Source organism: Spinacia oleracea, chromosome 3 (genome assembly GCF_020520425.1).
Source record: "Spinacia oleracea cultivar Varoflay chromosome 3, BTI_SOV_V1, whole genome shotgun sequence".
In the NCBI taxonomy this organism is placed as follows: Eukaryota; Viridiplantae; Streptophyta; class Magnoliopsida; order Caryophyllales; family Amaranthaceae; genus Spinacia; species Spinacia oleracea.
Window position 1 is genome coordinate 87413743 of NC_079489.1, and position 22768 is coordinate 87436510.

Consider the following 22768-nt stretch of genomic DNA (forward strand, 5'->3'; position numbering starts at 1 on the left):
AGACTTGGAACATGGAAACATTCTTCCAGTTCCAAAACTAGCCCGGAGGGCAACGACAAATAGTAAGTTCCTACGGCTAATGCAGCAATCCTGTTAGGTTATGATACATATGACATTACATAGATCATGCGGAAACAACCATTAACCCAGGAAACATATTATTTACACATAATCATTTAGCATAGTTTAGATGCATACTCTTTGTTGCGTGCCTTCCCTAGCTGCGCCCGAACCGAACAAGAACAAGTCTTTTAGGACTCCAAGTGTCGTCCCTCCGTAGAAAGTCCACAGCACGTCCGGATCCGCCTTAAGATTGACCAACTAGAATCGCCCTTAAGGTACTCAGAAAATTCGGCACTTTTGGGGCAAGATGGGTGTTTGAATTTTCTCTCAAAAAAACTCACTTTTGAATACTTTGAAACTTGTGTATAAATTATGACCCCTAGGCCTTTATTTATAGAGTTATGGAAAAGGAATCGTAATCCTAGTAGGATGCGAATTAATTGGAATTAGAATTCTACATGAATTCTACTTAATCAATTTATCCAATAGGAATAGACATTTAATCATACACTGACTCTTGCAGATTCAGGAATCTCGCATGAGCTCAAACTCACACACACACGGCAGCCACAAGGGCTGCCCACGCATGCGAGCAGCAGCCCACGCAGCGCGGCCCACGCATGCGTGGCCTTGTGCGCGCTGGGCTGTGGCGTGCGTGCTTTGCTGGGCGATGGCCTGGCTTCGTGCTGGGCCTTCGTCCGGCAGGCCTCGTCCGATGCTAATTCGTACGATACGCTTCCGATTAAAATTCCATTTCCGGAATCTATTTCCGATACGAACAATATTCAATATTTCCGATTCCGGAATTAATTTCCGTTTCGAACAAATATTTAATATTTCCGTTTCCGGAATTATTTTCCGATTCCGGTAATATTTCCGATTCTGACAATATTTCCGTTTCCGGCAATATTTCCGATTCTGGTAATATTTCCATTTCCAACAATATTTTCCGATACGTACCATGTTTCCGTTTCCGGTAACATCTACGACTTGGATAATATTCATATTTCCGATACGATCCATATTTCCGTTTCCGGCAATATCATCGTTTCCGGAGTATTCATTTCTTGCCTGTGACGATCTTAGCTCCCACTGAAACCAAGATCCGTCGGTTCCGAATATTCATAGATGGAGTATTTAATGCCATTAAATACTTGATCCGTTTACGTACTATTTGTGTGACCCTACGGGTTCAGTCAAGAGTAAGCTGTGGATTAATATCATTAATTCCACTTGAACTGAAGCGGCCTCTAGCTAGGCATTCAGCTCACTTGATCTCACTGAATTATTAACTTGTTAATTAATACTGAACCGCATTTATTAGACTTAACATAGAATGCATACTTGGACCAAGGGCATTATTTCCTTCAGTCTCCCACTTGTCCTTAGGGACAAGTGTGCATTTCCTAATTCCTTTGTCGCTCGATGCTTGCTCTTGAACATAAGGTAAGAGTTGTCATCCTTATTATGTCCAGAGGTGTTCCTCGGTTTCAGAGTTCAACTGATCAAATAAACAGATAATCATAGCCTATGATTCATCCGAGCACGGCCATGCATTTCACAGTTTCTAGCTCTCCGAGTGGCCTTGTACAACTTTTAAGCATCTCATCCCGATTTATGGGAGGACAATCCCAATCTTGCGATCTTGAGATTAGACTTCGTTTGATAGGTGATTACCTGAGCGTTGCCTTTATAGCCTCCTTTTACGGTGCGACGGTTGGTCAACGTCAAAGCAACCAGTTCTCAAACAAGTAATCTCAAATCACTCAGGTATTGAGGATTTAGTGTCTAATAATTTAATGAAATTTACTTATGACAGACTTTCATCTCTTACAGTAAAGTTTCATAGGTCTTGTCCGATACTAGTCTTCCCAAAGTAAGTATCTATGCAAATGATTATGACATTGCCATGTCCACATAGTTCAAGAAACAGAACTACTAGTCATCTTGCATTCTAATCGTCTAACGTTTTCTATGCGTCCAATTTTATAGAAAACTCCGACTAGGGACCATTTTCAACCTTTGACATTCAAGTTCACTTGATAGACATTTCTTAGTCACAGGACTGGTCCTGACAGTCTATCTTGAATATATCGTCAAGTTGAAGGGACTCATCATTTAATAAACCACAAATTAAATGGAAAAATGAATTCCTTTCATTTATTGTGAATGATTAACCAATAATGTTTTACAAAGATTTAAACTCTAAAACTTTAAAACATTAAACAGAGACATCAAAGCCATTCTCCAATATGCTTGATTCCCATAGCTGCAGTGTGCGAGTTGTGCTTCGCTTGCGGCAGAGGTTTAGTTAATGGATCTGATATGTTGTCATCAGTTCCAATTTTGCTTATCTCGACTTCTTTTCTTTCAACGAACTCTCGTAGAAGGTGAAATCTACGAAGTACATGCTTGACTCTCTGGTGGTGTCTAGGCTCTTTTGCCTGTGCAATAGCTCCGTTATTATCACAATACAGGGCTATTGGTCCTTTAATGGAGGGGACTACACCAAGTTCTCCTATGAACTTCCTTAGCCATATAGCTTCCTTTGCTGCTTCATGTGCAGCAATGTACTCCGCTTCAGTTGTAGAATCCGCAATGGTGCTTTGCTTAGCACTTTTCCAGCTTACTGCTCCTCCGTTGAGGCAGAAGACAAACCCAGACTGTGATCTGAAATCATCTTTGTCGGTTTGGAAACTTGCGTCCGTATAGCCTTTAACAATTAATTCATCATCTCCACCATAGACCAGGAAGTCATCTTTGTGCCTTTTCAGGTACTTCAGAATATTCTTGGCAGCAGTCCAATGCGCCTCTCCTGGGTCTGACTGGTATCTGCTCGTAGCACTGAGTGCGTACGCAACATCCGGGCGTGTACATATCATAGCATACATTATTGAACCAATCAATGATGCATATGGAATCCCATTCATTCGTCTACGCTCATCAAGTGTTTTTGGGCACTGAGTCTTGCTTAGAGTCATTCCATGAGACATGGGTAGGTAGCCTCGCTTGGAGTCCGCCATCTTGAACCTATCAAGCACCTTATTGATATAAGTGCTTTGACTAAGTCCAATCATCTTTTTAGATCTATCTCTGTAAATCTTGATGCCCAATATGTACTGTGCTTCTCCTAGATCCTTCATCGAAAAACATTTCCCAAGCCAAATCTTGACAGAGTTCAACATAGGAATGTCATTTCCGATAAGCAATATGTCGTCGACATATAATACTAGGAAAGCAATTTTGCTCCCACTGACCTTCTTGTATACACAAGATTCGTCCGCGTTCTTGATGAAACCAAAGTCACTGACTGCTTCATCAAAACGTATATTCCAGCTCCTGGATGCCTGCTTCAATCCGTAGATTGACTTCTTTAGCTTGCATACCTTTTTAGCATTCTTTGGATCCTCAAAACCTTCAGGCTGTGTCATAAACACAGTTTCTGTTAAAACGCCGTTTAAGAAAGCAGTTTTGACATCCATCTGCCATATTTCGTAATCGTAATATGCAGCGATTGCTAACATTATTCGAATAGACTTTAGCATTGCAACTGGTGAAAAGGTTTCATCGTAATCCACACCGTGGACTTGCCTGTAACCTTTCGCAACCAATCTAGCTTTGAAAACTTCAAGTTTCCCATCCTTGTCCTTTTTCAGTTTGAAAACCCATTTGCTTCCAATGGCTTGGTAGCCATCTGGCAAATCGACCAAATCCCATACTTGGTTTTCAGACATGGAGTCTAATTCAGATTGCATGGCTTCTTGCCATTGCTTGGAGCTAGGGCTCGTCATAGCTTGCTTGTAAGTCGCAGGTTCATCACTTTCAAGTAATAGAACGTCATAGCTCTCGTTCGTCAAAATACCTAAGTACCTTTCCGGTTGAGATCTATATCTTTGCGATCTACGCGGGGTAACATTTCTAGATTGACCATGATTCTCACCAGATTCTTCTAAAGATCTCTGAGTTTCATCCTGAATGTCATCTTGAGCATTCTCTAGAGTTTGTTGTTCGACTCGAATTTCTTCGAGGTCTACTTTTCTCCCACTTGTCATTTTGGAAATATGATCCTTCTCCAAAAAGACACCATCTCGAGCAACAAACACTTTGTTCTCAGATGTATTGTAGAAGTAATACCCCTTTGTTTCCTTTGGATAGCCCACAAGGATACATTTGTCAGATTTTGGATGAAGTTTGTCTGAAATTAATCGTTTGACGTATACTTCACATCCCCAAATCTTAAGAAAAGACACATTTGGAGGCTTTCCAAACCATAATTCGTATGGAGTCTTTTCGACAGCTTTAGACGGAGCTCTATTTATAGTGAGTGCAGCTGTATTTAGTGCATGTCCCCAAAATTCTAATGGAAGTTCGGCCTGACCCATCATTGACCTGACCATGTCTAGCAAGGTTCTGTTCCTCCGTTCTGACACACCGTTCCATTGTGGTGTTCCAGGAGGAGTCAATTCTGATAGAATTCCACATTCTTTCAGATGGTCATCAAATTCATAGCTCAGATATTCACCGCCTCTATCAGACCGCAGTGCCTTGATCTTCTTGCCTAATTGATTCTCTACTTCACTCTGAAATTCCTTGAATTTGTCAAAGGATTCAGACTTATGCTTCATTAGGTAGACATAACCATACCTACTGAAGTCATCAGTGAAAGTGATAAAGTAGCTGAAACCACCTCTAGCATTTGTGCTCATTGGTCCACATACATCTGTATGGATTAAACCCAATAGTTCATTTGCTCTTTCTCCAACTTTAGAGAAAGGTTGCTTTGTCATTTTGCCAAGTAAACATGATTCGCATTTACCATAATCCTCTAAGTCAAATGATTCTAGAATTCCTTCCCTTTGAAGTCTTTCTAAGCGTTTCAAGTTTATATGGCCTAATCGACAATGCCACATATAGGTGAGATCTGAATCATCCTTTTTGGCCTTTTTGGTATTTATGTTATATACTTGTTTGTCGTGATCTAATAAATAAAGTCCATTGACTAATCTAGCAGATCCATAAAACATCTCTTTAAAATAAAACGAACAACTATTGTCTTTTATTATAAAGGAAAATCCCTTAGCATCTAAGCAAGAAACTGAAATGATGTTTTTAGTAAGACTTGGAACATGGAAACATTCTTCCAGTTCCAAAACTAGCCCGGAGGGCAACGACAAATAGTATGTTCCTACAGCTAATGCAGCAATCCGTGCTCCATTTCCCACTCGTAGGTCGACTTCACCCTTGCTTAACTTTCTACTTCTTCTTAGTCCCTGTGGATTGGAACATAAGTGTGAGCCACAACCTGTATCTAATACCCAAGAAGTTGAATTAGCAAGTATACAGTCTATAACGAAAATACCTGAAGATGGAACGACTGTTCCGTTCTTCTGATCTTCCTTTAGCTTCAAGCAATCTCTCTTCCAATGCCCCTTCTTCTTGCAGTAGAAGCATTCGGATTCAGAAGTGGGTTGACTGACCTTCCTCTTTGCAGATTTGGCGCCAGTTTGCTTAGTTGGGCTGGCCTTGTTGCCACCTTTCTTAGCATTCCTCTTCTTTCCAGATTTCTTGAACTTGCCCCCACGCACCATAAGCACATCCTGCTTATCACTTTTGAGCGTCTTTTCAGCGGTCTTCAGCATACCGTGAAGCTCAGTGAGCGTTTTGTCCAGACTATTCATACTGTAGTTCAGTTTGAACTGATCATACCCGCTATGAAGAGAATGGAGGATGGTGTCTATAGCCATTTCCTGAGAAAATTGCTGATCCAGCCGACTCATATTCTCAATGAGTCCAATCATTTTGAGAACATGTGGACTTACGGGCTCGCCTTTCTTAAGCTTGGTCTCAAGAATTTGCCTATGAGTCTCGAATCTTTCGACTCGAGCCAGATCTTGGAACATGTTCTTCAACTCACTGATGATTGTGAAAGCATCTGAGTTGATGAACGTTTTCTGCAGATCCGCACTCATGGTGGCGAGCATTAGACATTTCACATCCTTGTTGGCATCAATCCAACGATTGAGGGCTGCCTGAGTGATCCCGTCGCCTGGAGCTTCGGGCATCGCCTCATCTAGGACATACTCCTTTTCTTCCTGCATAAGAACTATTTGCAAGTTCCTTTGCCAGTCAAGGAAGTTTTTCCCGTTCAACTTCTCCTTTTCGAGAATTGATCGAATGTTGAATGAATTGTTGTTTGCCATATTAAAAACTACAATTGAAAAGAATAAACAAATAAATAACCATTCACAGTTTCTCTTAATAAACTTAAATTCTAGCATACATGCATAATTCAATGTTTATTAAGCATTTTATTCAAGTTATGTGTTCCGGCAGGTGTGAATAAAATGATTCCAAGATCCTAAAATCATTGAAGAACTAAGCACAGTTTGTCGACTTAATCCTAGAACATCTTAGGTAAGCAAAAGCCTTTTGCTAATAGTCTAGAAACTATTCTTGGTTGATAGGTACGTCTAAGAACTTATTAGGTAAACCTATCGAATTTGCCACGACATAAAAGGACTCCTTACTTATATCGTTGAGTTTCACCAAAACTAACATGTACTCACAATTATTTGTGTACCTTGCCCCTTTAGGACCAATAAGTAACACCTCGCTGAGCGAAAACTATTACTAGATTGATGTAAAGGATATCCAAGCAAGTGTATATTTTGGCATGGCACCTTTTAACTCAATTTTTAAGTTTGGAACTTAAGGCTCTTACTATGTTGGTTAGATTTTAAGTGAACTAAAATCCTTAATCATGCAACATAATCAAGCTTTTGATCTCATGCATTTTAAGACATATTTAAAGCAATAAATAACTTAAAACATGCATAAGATATTTGTGATCTAGTATGGCCCGACTTCATCTTGAAGCTTTGACTTCAAAGTCCGTCTTGAAAATCTCCGTGGGAGGCACCATTTTCTTCAAATAGGATAAGTTATAACTAATTACAACTATTTGATGGTACGCAGACCATATTTGAATTGAAAAACAACTTTGGTACTTTAGACCAATTACATTCAAATTAATGGTACGCAGACCATATTTTCTATCCTATTTGGGCCATACTAGTCACTTCATAACCTGCAAAACAGTACATATACAATATATACCATTCACCCATTCATTATCATGAATGGCCCACATAGCTGGTTAGTTAAACACATTATGCATCACGTAAACATTTGCAGCAATTAATCAAGGGCACCAATAATCTACCAATTATTCAGTCCTTATTAATTCTAATCGAGTTGTTTTAACCTTAAGGATTTGTAGACCTAATCAAGAGTTTATGACTAAAAGCACTCCCACTCAAACCAATAAATTCATATGCTTTACTAATTTTAAACATAAAATTGTATTTCTAGTCTAACCGGAAACATACAAATTTAATTAAAATTTAAAGCTCATATAAATTTATAATTGAATCCAAAAATTTAATTTTAATTTCAGTCACATTTAAATTAATTTATGATTTTAATTTTAGTAAAATAATTAGAATAAATGCCATTTATTATAATTATAATATTCAAAATTGAAATCCAAGAAATTAATTCAAATTATTAATTTTAAAATCAATTAAAAATTACGTGAACTGAAATTTTCAAATTAAACATTCAAAACGATCTAATCGTAACGCAAACACCCTACGCGTTGCACGCCCATGGGCTGTACGCACACAGCCATTGCTGGCCATGTGCGCGCAGCCCATGCGCTCGTTGCATAGCTGCTGCTGTCCCATACGCAAGCCTCCGCACAGCGCCCACCGCACGCGAGCTATCGCTCGCAGCGCGCGCGCGTTACCGCGCTCGCTGGTGCGCGAGATCGCTCGCTGGTGCGCGCGAGCCATCGCTCGCTGGGGCGCTGCATCGCTCGCTGGCGCGCGAGATCGCGCGCTGGCGCGCGAGATCGCTCGCTAGTGCGCGCGAGCCAACGCTCGCTGGGGCGCTGCATCGCTCGCTGGCGCGCGAGATCGCGCGCTGGCGCGCGAGATCGCTCGCTGGTGCGCGCGAGTGATGCTGGGCGCAGCGCTCGTGGCACGCGAGCTTGCGCTCGCTGCGCACGAGGCTGCGCGCTGTTGTGCGAGGCAGCGCGCGCTGTGGCGCAGCTCGCTTGCTGCCCACACGCGACTGCCTTGGCTCGCCCCTCGCCCATGCCCATACGTTCATTGCTCGTGGCACACGACACAAGGCAGGGCTGCTGCCTTGTGCTCGTGCACTACGGCCTTGCTCATTGCATTCGTGCCGCACGGGCGACGAGCTCCCTTGCTCGTCGTCGCATGCCCGCATTATACAACACCCCTTAAGGGTAACACGAAGCGTCCATTGCTTCGTGCGTGCAAGTTATTTGAACGAATCGCATAAAAATTTAAAATTTATATTTAAAATTAATGACAAATTAATAAATAATATTAATTTCATAATTTTAGGGCGAAAAAATCGAAAATTTATTATCCAATTGATTTCCGATTGATATGGATTCAAGTCTAGGTCATAAAAATTTAAAATTTATCGTAAATTTACAATTTTTATGGTGGTTTTTAATCATAGGTTTCTAATTAAATTACAATTAATTATGAAAATCAAATTAATTCTAAATTATTCTAATTTTCAACAAATTAATCATAATTACAAATTAGATTGCATAATTAACAAGACTAGGCATTCAAACTTGTTAAACATATGCAATAGGTCAATCAAAAATTCAAGATTTATCAACAAGAATCGCAAATATTTAATTTAACATCTTAAATTTACGAAATTTTGCATTCGAAAAACTAAAACCTTCGAAAAGTCATAGTTAGGCTTCGAATTTGAGAATTCTGGGTTCGGCAGAAAAATACTATTTTTGTCAAAATTTTAGAATGCCTTTTACATGCGGAATTGACACAAAAATCACTCAATTCGGATGAGTAATGAAGAAACTGCCGAAAAACTGCGTACGTATAATTAAATAAACGCAATTTGCAACTAATTAACAATTACGAAAATTAATCACCCCTTTTAATTCTTGCAAATTTGTAATATTTAACCATGTTCATGCAATTTAGATTATGAAAATAATAAGGGGCTCGTGATACCACTGTTAGGTTATGATACATATGACATTACATAGATCATGCGGAAACAACCATTAACCCAGGAAACATATTATTTACACATAATCATTTAGCATAGTTTAGATGCATACTCTTTGTTGCGTGCCTTCCCTAGCTGCGCCCGAACCGAACAAGAACAAGTCTTTTAGGACTCCAAGTGTCGTCCCTCCGTAGAAAGTCCACAGCACGTCCGGATCCGCCTTAAGATTGACCAACTAGAATCGCCCTTAAGGTACTCAGAAAATTCGGCACTTTTGGGGCAAGATGGGTGTTTGAATTTTCTCTCAAAAAAACTCACTTTTGAATACTTTGAAACTTGTGTATAAATTATGACCCCTAGGCCTTTATTTATAGAGTTATGGAAAAGGAATCGTAATCCTAGTAGGATGCGAATTAATTGGAATTAGAATTCTACATGAATTCTACTTAATCAATTTATCCAATAGGAATAGACATTTAATCATACACTGACTCTTGCAGATTCAGGAATCTCGCATGAGCTCAAACTCACACACACACGGCAGCCACAAGGGCTGCCCACGCATGCGAGCAGCAGCCCACGCAGCGCGGCCCACGCATGCGTGGCCTTGTGCGCGCTGGGCTGTGGCGTGCGTGCTTTGCTGGGCGATGGCCTGGCTTCGTGCTGGGCCTTCGTCCGGCAGGCCTCGTCCGATGCTAATTCGTACGATACGCTTCCGATTAAAATTCCATTTCCGGAATCTATTTCCGATACGAACAATATTCAATATTTCCGATTCCGGAATTAATTTCCGTTTCGAACAAATATTTAATATTTCCGTTTCCGGAATTATTTTCCGATTCCGGTAATATTTCCGATTCTGACAATATTTCCGTTTCCGGCAATATTTCCGATTCTGGTAATATTTCCATTTCCAACAATATTTTCCGATACGTACCATGTTTCCGTTTCCGGTAACATCTACGACTTGGATAATATTCATATTTCCGATACGATCCATATTTCCGTTTCCGGCAATATCATCGTTTCCGGAGTATTCATTTCTTGCCTGTGACGATCTTAGCTCCCACTGAAACCAAGATCCGTCGGTTCCGAATATTCATAGATGGAGTATTTAATGCCATTAAATACTTGATCCGTTTACGTACTATTTGTGTGACCCTACGGGTTCAGTCAAGAGTAAGCTGTGGATTAATATCATTAATTCCACTTGAACTGAAGCGGCCTCTAGCTAGGCATTCAGCTCACTTGATCTCACTGAATTATTAACTTGTTAATTAATACTGAACCGCATTTATTAGACTTAACATAGAATGCATACTTGGACCAAGGGCATTATTTCCTTCAAATCCGTGCTCCATTTCCCACTCGTAGGTCGACTTCTCCCTTGCTTAACTTTCTACTTCTTCTTAGTCCCTGTGGATTGGAACATAAGTGTGAGCCACAACCTGTATCTAATACCCAAGAAGTTGAATTAGCAAGTATACAGTCTATAACGAAAATACCTGAAGATGGAACGACTGTTCCGTTCTTCTGATCTTCCTTTAGCTTCAAGCAATCTCTCTTCCAATGCCCCTTCTTCTTGCAGTAGAAGCATTCGGATTCAGAAGTGGGTTGACTGACCTTCCTCTTTGCAGATTTGGCGCCAGTTTGCTTAGTTGGGCTGGCCTTGTTGCCACCTTTCTTAGCATTCCTCTTCTTTCCAGATTTCTTGAACTTGCCCCCACGCACCATAAGCACATCCTGCTTATCACTTTTGAGCGTCTTTTCAGCGGTCTTCAGCATACCGTGAAGCTCAGTGAGCGTTTTGTCCAGACTATTCATACTGTAGTTCAGTTTGAACTGATCATACCCGCTATGAAGAGAATGGAGGATGGTGTCTATAGCCATTTCCTGAGAAAATTGCTGATCCAGCCGACTCATATTCTCAATGAGTCCAATCATTTTGAGAACATGTGGACTTACGGGCTCGCCTTTCTTAAGCTTGGTCTCAAGAATTTGCCTATGAGTCTCGAATCTTTCGACTCGAGCCAGATCTTGGAACATGTTCTTCAACTCACTGATGATTGTGAAAGCATCTGAGTTGATGAACGTTTTCTGCAGATCCGCACTCATGGTGGCGAGCATTAGACATTTCACATCCTTGTTGGCATCAATCCAACGATTGAGGGCTGCCTGAGTGATCCCGTCGCCTGGAGCTTCGGGCATCGCCTCATCTAGGACATACTCCTTTTCTTCCTGCATAAGAACTATTTGCAAGTTCCTTTGCCAGTCAAGGAAGTTTTTCCCGTTCAACTTCTCCTTTTCGAGAATTGATCGAATGTTGAATGAATTGTTGTTTGCCATATTAAAACTACAATTGAAAAGAATAAACAAATAAATAACCATTCACAGTTTCTCTTAATAAACTTAAATTCTAGCATACATGCATAATTCAGCGTTTATTAAGCATTTTATTCAAGTTATGTGTTCCGGCAGGTGTGAATAAAATGATTCCAAGATCCTAAAATCATTGAAGAACTAAGCACAGTTTGTCGACTTAATCCTAGAACATCTTAGGTAAGCAAAAGCCTTTTGCTAATAGTCTAGAAACTATTCTTGGTTGATAGGTACGTCTAAGAACTTATTAGGTAAACCTATCGAATTTGCCACGACATAAAAGGACTCCTTACTTATATCGTTGAGTTTCACCAAAACTAACATGTACTCACAATTATTTGTGTACCTTGCCCCTTTAGGACCAATAAGTAACACCTCGCTGAGCGAAAACTATTACTAGATTGATGTAAAGGATATCCAAGCAAGTGTATATTTTGGCATGGCACCTTTTAACTCAATTTTTAAGTTTGGAACTTAAGGCTCTTACTATGTTGGTTAGATTTTAAGTGAACTAAAATCCTTAATCATGCAACATAATCAAGCTTTTGATCTCATGCATTTTAAGACATATTTAAAGCAATAAATAACTTAAAACATGCATAAGATATTTGTGATCTAGTATGGCCCGACTTCATCTTGAAGCTTTGACTTCAAAGTCCGTCTTGAAAATCTCCGTGGGAGGCACCATTTTCTTCAAATAGGATAAGCTATAACTAATTACAACTATTTGATGGTACGCAGACCATTTTGAATTGAAAAATAACTTTGGTGCTTTAGACCAATTACATTCAAATTAATGGTACGCAGACCATATTTTCTATCCTATTTGGGCCATACTAGTCACTTCATAACCTGCAAAACAGTACATATACAATATATACCATTCACCCATTCATTATCATGAATGGCCCACATAGCTGGTTAGTAAAACACATTATGCATCACGTAAACATTTGCAGCAATTAATCAAGGGCACCAATAATCTACCAATTATTCAGTCCTTATTAATTCTAATCGAGTTGTTTTAACCTTAAGGATTTGTAGACCTAATCAAGAGTTTATGACTAAAAAGCGCTCCCACTCAAACCAATAAATTCATATGCTTTACTAATTTTAAACATAAAATTGTATTTCTAGTCTAACCGGAAACATACAAATTTAATTAAAATTTAAAGCTCATATAAATTTATAATTGAATCCAAAAATTTAATTTAATTTCAGTCGCATTTAAATTAATTCATGATTTTAATTTTAGTAAAATAATTAGAATAAATTCCATTTATTATAATTATAATATTCAAAATTAAAATCCAAGAAATTAATTCAAATTATTAATTTTAAAATTAATTAAAATTACGTGAACTGAAATTTTCAAATTAAACATTCAAAACGATCTAATCGTAACGCAAACACCCTACGCGTTGCACGCCCATGGGCCGCACGCACACAGCCATTGCTGGCTATGTGCGCGCAGCTCATGCGCTCGTCGCATAGCTGCTGCCGTCCTATCGCAAGCCTCCGCACAGCGCCCCATCGCACGCGAGCTATCGCTCGCAGTGCGCGCGCGCGAGATCGCTCGCTGGGCGCGCTGGCTCGCTCGCTGTGCGCGCGAGCCATCGCTCGCTGGGGCGCGACATCGCTCGCTGGGCGAGCGACATCGCGCGCTGCGCGCGCGAGCCATCGCTCGCTGGGGCGCGACATCGCTCGCTGGGCGAGCGACATCGCGCGCTGCGCGCGCGAGCAGTGCTGGGCGCAGCGCTCGTGGCACGCGAGCTTGCGCTCGCTGCGCGCGAGGCTGCGCGCACTTGTGCGAGGCAGCGCGCGTTGTGGCGCAGCTCGCTTGCTGCCCACACGCGACTGCCTTGGCTCGCCCTTCGCCCATGCCCATTCGTTCATTGCTCGTGGCACACGACACAAGGCAGGGCTGCTGCCTTGTGCTCGTGCACTACGCCCTTGCTCATTGCATTCGTGCCGCACGGGCGACGAGCTCCCTTGCTCGTCGTCGCATGCCCGCATTATACAACACCCCTTAAGGGTAACACGAAGCGTCCATTGCTTCGTGCGTGCAAGTTATTTGAACGAATCGCATAAAAATTTAAAATTTATATTTAAAATTAATGACAAATTAATAAATATTATTAATTTCATAATTTTAGGGCGAAAAATCGAAAATTTATTATCCAATTGATTTCCGATTGTTATGGATTCAAGTCTAGGTCATAAAAATTTAAAATTTATCGTAAATTTACAATTTTTATGGTGGTTTTTAATCATAGGTTTCTAATTAAATTACAATTAATTATGAAAATCAAATTAATTCTAAATTATTCTAATTTTCAACAAATTAATCATAATTACAAATTAGATTGCATAATTAACAAGACTAGGCATTCAAACTTGTTAAACATATGCAGTAGGTCAATCAAAAATTCAAGATTTATCAACAGGAATCGCAAATATTTAATTTAACATCTTAAATTTACGAAATTTGCATTCGAAAAACTAAAACCTTCGAAAAGTCATAGTTAGGCTTCGAATTTGAGAATTCTGGGTTCGGCAGAAAAATACTATTTTTGTCAAAATTTTAGAATGCCTTTTACATGCGGAATTGACACAAAAATCACTCAATTCGGATGAGTAATGAAGAAACTGCCGAAAAACTGCGTACATATAATTAAATAAACGCAATTTGCAATTAATTAACAATTACGAAAATTAATCACCCCTTTTAATTCTTGCAAATTTGTAATATTTAACCATGTTCATGCAATTTAGATTATGAAAATAATAAGGGGCTCGTGATACCACTGTTAGGTTATGATACATATGACATTTACATAGATCATGCGGAAACAACCATTAACCCAGGAAACATATTATTTACACATAATCATATAGCATAATTTAGATGCATACTCTTTGTTGCGTGCCTTCCCTAGCTGCGCCCGAACCGAACAAGAACAAGTCTTTTAGGACTCCAAGTGTCGTCCCTCCGTAGATAGTCCACAGCACGTCCGGATCCGCCTTAAGATTGACCAACTAGAATCGCCCTTAAGGTACTAGAAAATTCGGCACTTTTATGAGCAAGATGTGTTTTAATTTTCTCTCAAAAAACTCACTTTTGAATACTTTGAAACTTGTGTATAAATTATGACCCCTAGGCCTTTATTTATAGAGTTATGGAAAAGGAATGGTAATCCTAGTAGGATGCGAATTAATTGGAATTAGAATCCTACATGAATTCTATTTAATTAATTTATCCAATTAGGAATAGAAATTTAATCATACACTGACTCTTGTAGATTCAGGAATCACGTATGAGCACAAACTCACACACACACGGCAGCCACAAGGGCTGCCCATGCGCGTGCGAGCAGCAGCCCGCGCAGCACGGCCCACGCAGCCGTGGCCCTTGGCGCGCGCTAGGCCTGCCTTGCGGTAGGCCTGGGCGCTGCCTTGGCTGGGCTTGTGGCGCGCATGCTTGCTGGGCGATGGCCCCGGCTTCGTGCTGGGCCTTCGTCCGGCAAGCCTCGTCCGATGCTAATTCGTACGATACGCTTCCGATTAAATTTCCATTTCCGGAATCTATTTCCGATACGAACAATATTTAATATTTCCGATTCCGGAATTAATTTCCGTTTCGAACAAATATTTAATATTTCCGTTTCCGGAATTATTTTCCGATTCCGGCAATATTTCCGATTCTGACAATATTTCCGTTTCCGGCAATATTTCCGATTCTGGTAATACTTCCATTTCCAATAATATTTTCCGATACGTACCATGTTTCCGTTTCCGGCAACATCTACGACTTGGATAATATTCATATTTCCGATACGATCCATATTTCCGTTTCCGGTAATATCATCGTTTCCGGAGTATTCATTTCTTGCCTGTGACGATCTTAGCTCCCACTGAAACCAAGATCCGTCGGTTCCGAATATTCATAGATGGAGTATTTAATGCCATTAAATACTTGATCCGTTTACGTACTATTTGTGTGACCCTACGGGTTCAGTCAAGAGTAAGCTGTGGATTAATATCATTAATTCCACTTGAACTGAAGCGGCCTCTAGCTAGGCATTCAGCTCACTTGATCTCACTGAATTATTAACTTGTTAATTAATACTGAACCGCATTTATTAGACTTAACATAGAATGCATACTTGGACCAAGGGCATTATTTCCTTCAGGGATAACTGGTCTACATCAAGTGCAGTACTAACTATCACATGGAAAAGTTGTTCATCATCCAAAAATGCATATTTCAGATTAGCAGGAAGAGGTTTTAGTTCGGGTTTCTTTACCTCTTTTACAGAACAGATAGGCCGAACTAACCTCCTCACCTTGGTGCTCTCCTTGGGTTCAAGCTCTCTACCATCAAGAGCCAACTCTAGAGCATCCAATTCAGCACTCCAAGAACTGCTATCACCTACAGAAGATTCACAACAAAGCACTGCCTCCAAGGGATCCCTTTCGAGGACTTGGGAGACGTTATCTCACATAACAAAATCAACTACATCAATACGATATCATTGTTCTTCCTCTAGTATGGGACTCTTTAAGGAACTATTCAGATTAAAGGTAACCTTATCATCCCCTACAGACAGAGTCAATTTCCCACTTTTAACATCAATAACCTCATCCGCCGTGTAAAGGAAGGGTCTACCTAAAATAATGGGAATTTGAGAATCCTCTTGCATGTCTAGCACCATAAAATCCACAGGTATATAAAATTTACCTACTCTAACGGGAACATCTCTAAAACACCTAAGGGGTATTTAACAGAACGGTCAGCCATTTATAGTGTAATATAAGTGACCTTAAGCTCACCCATGTTTAATTTAGTGCAGACAGACAAGGGCATAACAGACACACTAGCACCTAGATCACACAAAGCCTTATCAATAAAAACGATGTCAATGTTACATGGGATGAAAAAACTCCCGGGGTCTTTAAGTTTGGGTGGAGACTTGTTCTGCAAATAAGCACTACATTCCTCAGTAAAAGCTACAGTCTATACCTCACAAAAAGCAAGTTTCTTGGTCAAAATATCTTTCATAAACTTAGCATATGCAGGAGCCTATAAAATTAATTCAGTAAAAGGAACTGTTACCTGCAAGTTTTGACCACATCCAACAATTTAAAATGAAATTTTAGCCTGCATTCAAAGTTTATTAACTATTTTATTAAACTTAATTATCTTCGTTCTCCGTAATAACTTTATTCTTGTTGTAACCTAATCTGATTAACTTTTGAGTGATGTTTGTGAATTTTTTTTCTATTCTCTAAACAGAAAAGGCAAAAAAAGAAAAAATGATTTCAATTCAATGCTTTTCGTGTATTCTTGCTCCAACAACACTTTAATTGAAAGTTAGAAATCACTGAATTGCAAAAACGGAGAGCAGGCATGTTTAGAGATCGAAAGTGCAAAAATGGAGGTGATGAGGGAGATAAACCAGTAAACGAAAGATGGTTTTTACTTTTATTTTTATTTTAAATAAGGGTAATATGGACTTTTTTAATTTTGTAAAAAGTAACTTTTTTCTGCATTTAGAAATTATGTTTTATTACTTTAAAAATTTGCGTACCTTAACTTTAAATTAACTTCGTACACCACACGGGTAAAACTAGTTTTTTAACAATATTTTCAACAATATTTTTAACATAGGTTAGCCAAAAAAAAAAAACAAAAGTAAAGCCACACAAAAAATTTGAGCACCTCCGAATTTTTCGCACGAAGGCAGTGAATCCCACCTCATATGGTCATCTCTCTCACTACTCAAACTGTCATACCTTCACCCTCAAAACGCCACCGTTTTAATTCAAACCAACAAAAAATCCTCCCACCTATATAGACCACATACTCAGTCACCTTCACAAACCCTAGTCTCATTTCTCCCTTCCCATTTTTCTCTCTCCTTCTTTTCTATCTTCTCCCATGGCGTCGCGAAGGCTCATACACTCGTTTGCCCGCTCGCTCCGCCGCTCCTCTCGCCCATCTCTATCCTCTCCCACACCCACCGTCGCCCACCGCGCTTCCTCCCGTGGTTACCTTCTCAATCGCATCGCTGACTACGCTTCTTCCTCCGCTGCCGCAGCTGCGCCTTCTACGCCCTCCACTTCCCCAAAATCCGGAGGCACCGGAGCCGGGAAGATCACCGATGAATTCACCGGAAAAGGTGCGGTTGGAAAGGTCTGCCAGGTGATCGGTGCCGTCGTCGATGTTCGATTCGAAGATGGTTTACCCCCGATCTTGACGGCTCTTGAGGTCCTTGATAATCAGACTCGATTGGTTCTTGAAGTTGCGCAGCATTTGGGGGAGAATATGGTTAGGACTATTGCTATGGATGGTACTGAAGGTCTTGTTCGTGGTCAACCCGTTTTGAATACTGGATCTCCTATTACTGTAAGAACTCATTTTTTACTGTTTTCGATTTCGGTCAACCTTTTCATGTTTTGATTTGATTTTGATTTTGATTTTGATTCAGAAATGTGGGGGTGTTTTTAGGATTTTTTTTATTTACATTTTGGATTTTAGATCTGTTTCTATGGATCGTTGGATCTGGATTTGTTCTTTTGATATTTGTTGTGTTTGCTTTTGATTCATTTCTCGCGGTTGCCAGATTAGAGATTGTTCAGTTGATTAATTGTGAGCAGCTATCATGTCATTATATTTTTATCAATGAACAGCGGATGATTTATGTATTGTGGTAGGCGGATTGGTTGTGAATCTGTTAATGTTTATAGTATATATTCAATCGATCTCAGAAAGTTGACCGAAGTTAGTTCATAGAGAAGTTGATTTGTTTACATGATTTATTAATGACGAAGGGGTTTAATTTATATGGGTTAAGACCTTGATGGAATTGTTAAGTCTTGAATTAGTTTTGTTAAAGACCAACAATTTTCTATGGCCACATTAGAATGTATAGTTTATCTTTAATTTCTCTGATTTTGGGAAAATGTATGTCATATTTGTAGATTCCCGTCGGAAGAGTTACCCTTGGTCGTATCATGAATGTCATTGGAGAGCCAATTGATCATAGGGGTGATCTGAGTAAGTAGCTGGCTACTCTTGTCATTTCAATTTAATTTACGATTTGAAAGTCTCAGAGAGTTGTTTGTGTTAGCACATTGACATTTGTGGTGACTATGGGCAGAGACCGATCACTATTTGCCTATTCACAGAGAGGCACCCTCCTTTGTTGAACAAGCAACTGAACAGCAGATCCTTGTTACTGGAATTAAGGTACATTTTGCAATATAACTCTTATCTCCTGTTGGAACTGTTGTGACATTGTGATGTCTTTGTATGTGATTTGTAAGCGTCATCCTGTCTGTTTTTCTCCTTCCTAAGGTTGTCGATCTCTTAGCACCATACCAAAGGGGAGGAAAGATTGGGCTGTTTGGAGGTGCTGGTGTCGGGAAAACTGTGCTTATTATGGAACTTATTAACAACGTTGCCAAAGCTCATGGTATGTTGGCAATGGCACCTTTTCTCCATAGAATTTACAGCATAGTTTCACTGAATTTGTAACTCTCGTTGTATTTTTTAGGTGGTTTCTCTGTGTTTGCTGGAGTTGGCGAGCGTACCCGTGAGGGTAATGACTTGTACAGAGAAATGATTGAGAGTGGTGTCATCAAGCTAGGTGAAAAGCAGGTCCGTCACACTCTTGCACCCTGGCAGGAGTTATGTTTGTGTGTCTAATGAACACTGGCTCACCCCTTGTGTTACATCCTTTTGTTGTAGGCTGACAGCAAATGTGCTCTTGTCTACGGTCAAATGAATGAGCCCCCAGGTGCTCGTGCCCGTGTTGGTCTTACTGGACTGACTGTTGCTGAGCACTTCCGTGATGCTGAGGGACAAGATGTGCTTCTTTTCATTGACAACATTTTCCGTTTTACCCAAGTATGATTTCTTGTCAAAGAACTTGTTCTCTACTTGTTGTGAATCTTTGATGGAATGATCCTCTTAATTAATGCAAACCCCTTTTTTGTTGATTCTAGGCTAACTCCGAGGTGTCTGCTTTACTTGGACGTATTCCCTCGGCTGTCGGTTACCAACCTACTTTAGCTACCGATCTTGGAGGTCTACAAGAGCGTATTACAACGACCAAGAAGGGTTCTATTACTTCTGTCCAGGCTATCTACGTGCCTGCTGATGATTTGACAGATCCTGCTCCTGCTACAACTTTTGCTCACTTGGATGCCACTACTGTGTTATCCCGACAGGTAACTTGAGGAGGAGACCAAATATGACCATGCAAGGTCTTTTAGTTTTTATCCTAACATTCCACCTTTTTTTTACCAGATTTCTGAGCTTGGTATCTACCCTGCTGTGGATCCTCTTGATTCTACATCTCGTATGCTTTCACCCCATATCTTGGGAGAGGAGCATTACAACACTGCTCGTGGAGTACAGAAGGTTCTTCAGAACTACAAGAATCTCCAGGATATTATTGCCATTTTGGGTATGGATGAGCTAAGTGAAGATGACAAAATGACTGTCGCTCGTGCTCGTAAGATTCAGAGATTCTTGAGTCAGCCCTTCCATGTTGCTGAAGTCTTCACCGGTGCTCCTGGAAAGTACGTAGAGTTGAAGGAGAGCATCACCAGTTTCCAGGTAATCAATTTTGTCTCATGCTGCAGCATGTGCTCTTAGTGTTGAAATGTGTTCAAGCAACCTTCTCTTTGACTGGTTTGGTTACGATTGGCAAATCGCATTCATAAAAGTCCTTGTATTTGAGGGTTTTTCTAATGTCAGTTTGTATGAAATCTGCAGGGCGTGTTGGATGGTAAATATGATGATCTTTCTGAGCAATCTTTCTACATGGTTGGAGGTATCGAAGAGGTCATTGCCAAGGCTGAGAAGATAGCCAAGGAAAATGCTTAAAGTAAAATCTGAGATAATTTGTTTTTTTGACTTTCTCCTTCGGCCCTTTGCCGTGATAATTGCGAAAATAATTTTTAGTTGACATTGGCTTTACCAGCTCCCGGAGTTGAGAAGGATTTTTTTGGGAAGCCAAACATATGAACAAGGGTTTTTCCATTTTGTCTTTATTTATCTTTGTTGCACAAGTGTGATGATGATGCTCCAATTTAATGGAGCAGAGAGGGCTAGCCTGCTAGTACAATCCCAATTCCCCTCAGCTCCCTGTCATTGAATAATGGGAGCAGGAGACAAGATATGGACACTGTATATTTTTGTTCTTTTTCCATGGTCCAGATTTTGAATGGTCTAGTTACATTTTCATTTACTTGCCTGTTTTTTCTCCCTGGTGAAAATATATAATAATAAGCTCTGTGTTGCTTCCCTCAAAAAAATAAGCTTTTGTGTTGCTAAGCAATCAGGTGTTTTAGATTTGCACCATAAAAGAAGACTGGTGGTTTGGATGAGTTTCATTGTCAGTTGGGACTTAGGTAGGGGAAGGCTTCAACTCTTCAAAAATTTGAGTGTGGTCAATTTAAATCACCCCTATGAGCCTGACTAACAGGTACAAATTCAATGTCATAGTTTCCTTACAAGAAATAAACTTAAAAAACCATCCACGTAATCTGTTAGATAAACTAATTAACCCAAGTCATCTTCAAGCTAGCTTTTTATGCTTGATTGGGTGATGCGGAATGCAATGTTGGTGGTGTTGTGATGCGCTGTTGAGGGTTTGGGTTGCGGTGGAGGTGGAGGTGGAGGTGTTGTGATGTGCTGTTGAGGGTTTGGGTGCATTAGTTTTGTTATGGGTTCTTCCACCACCTCAACAATAAGTATTTTTATACATTGCCTTTAAACCAGCAAGAAAAAAATACTTGGTAGTTTCAATTCATCATTGATAAGGTGCACGTTAAAATCTTAGCGTGGTCTTCGGTTCGGCTTTCTTAACCAATGAAAGTTACTTTAATTCAGTCTGTTCTTATAAGCATTGCCTCTCTTGTTAAGAGATGTTTAAAGTTTCCAATGCTGGTGACAAACAAGAGGGATGCATTGGGTGGGTACTGGGTAGAGGTGACAAACAATATTGATTCTTTGGTAACAAGGTTCTTTTGGGCAAACAAAGGGGAAAGAGGGATGCATTGGGTGGGTACTGGGTAGAGGGACGCTTCAACGCCCATAAAGGGGAGGGGGGGTGTTCGAGAGGCAACCTTTTTTAATGACTCTATGTTGTTTAAGCAGGTTCAAAGGTTTCATGTCAATCCCGAATTACTGATCTCTAAAGTTTTGTCCAGTTTAGATGGATGCTTTATGTATGGCTTGGAGTAATAGAGGGCTTCATTAAGCGATGAATAAATTTGAAGGGGGGTTGGCATGGAAAATAGATACGGGAGATAAAATGCTAGCTTCGAGTATGCCTTGGTGATAGGCGAAATTCCGGAGGTAAATTCGAATCAAGCTATTGGTCCTTCTACGAGGTGGAGGGTGAATGAGTTCATATGCCCAGAAACCTTTTCTTGGAAGGCGAGGTCGGTTCAGGAGCGTTTTGTGTGGGCTGATGCGTGCTCCATCCTAGAAATGGAAATACCAAAGGAAGGTGTTGAGGATTTCAGGTATTGGAAGCATACGAACTGGGGTAGATTTACAATAAAACCGAGTTACGAGCATCTTCGTAAGGGCATTGTTGATGATAGTCGCAAGTTTGAGGATCAAGGTTTATCTTTCATTCGTTTGATTTAGAAGCTGAACATCTTACAAAAATGGGAAACTTTTATATGGAAGATTTTCTATGATGGATTAGCCGTTAAGGTTTGGTGCATTAAGGGATAGATTGCGAGGCCTCTTGTGAATATTGTGGTATTCAAGAATAGGATCTGCAACATGTTTTTAGGCTCTGTTCGGTAGCGAATTTACCATGGAAGTATAATCCGCTACAGATTGATCCAATATAAAATGAATCGTGGCCATTGCGAGAATGGGAATGAAGCTATATCCTGCTTTTTCATAGCGATGATGGATGAAATGGGGGGCGAGTTAATTGCTTCATATCGATGCTTTGGAGTCTTTGGAGAATAAGGAATGCAAGGGTAGGTGGTCATCCCGGAGTAGTTTTATCCTTGCTAAAAGACCAATGGAAGGATTTAGATTACTGCATCAACTGTGATTCAATGAGGACAATTGATGGGCCAATGGGACCCCCGGGTTTTCATGCGGTCCATTTAGGCCAAGACAAAGCTTTATGTACTAACTTTGTTTTGCAGGTTGATGGATCGTGGGATAAAAAGACTGGGAAGACATGATGGGGGTTGGCGGTTT

General features: G+C 40.2%; 1 protein-coding gene across 1 annotated transcript; it reads left to right on the forward strand.

Moving 5' to 3' along the window:
- Window positions 1-17320: 17320 nt before the first annotated feature.
- Window positions 17321-20783, forward strand: LOC110774814 (ATP synthase subunit beta, mitochondrial). The gene is made up of 9 exons (XM_021979405.2): window positions 17321-17932; window positions 18508-18583; window positions 18687-18775; window positions 18884-19001; window positions 19083-19186; window positions 19277-19435; window positions 19534-19758; window positions 19838-20149; window positions 20309-20783. Exons 1-9 carry the CDS (start codon window positions 17465-17467, stop codon window positions 20417-20419), a joined length of 1662 nt encoding a protein of 553 aa, XP_021835097.1. The 5' UTR covers window positions 17321-17464; the 3' UTR covers window positions 20420-20783.
- Window positions 20784-22768: the final 1985 nt, after the last annotated feature.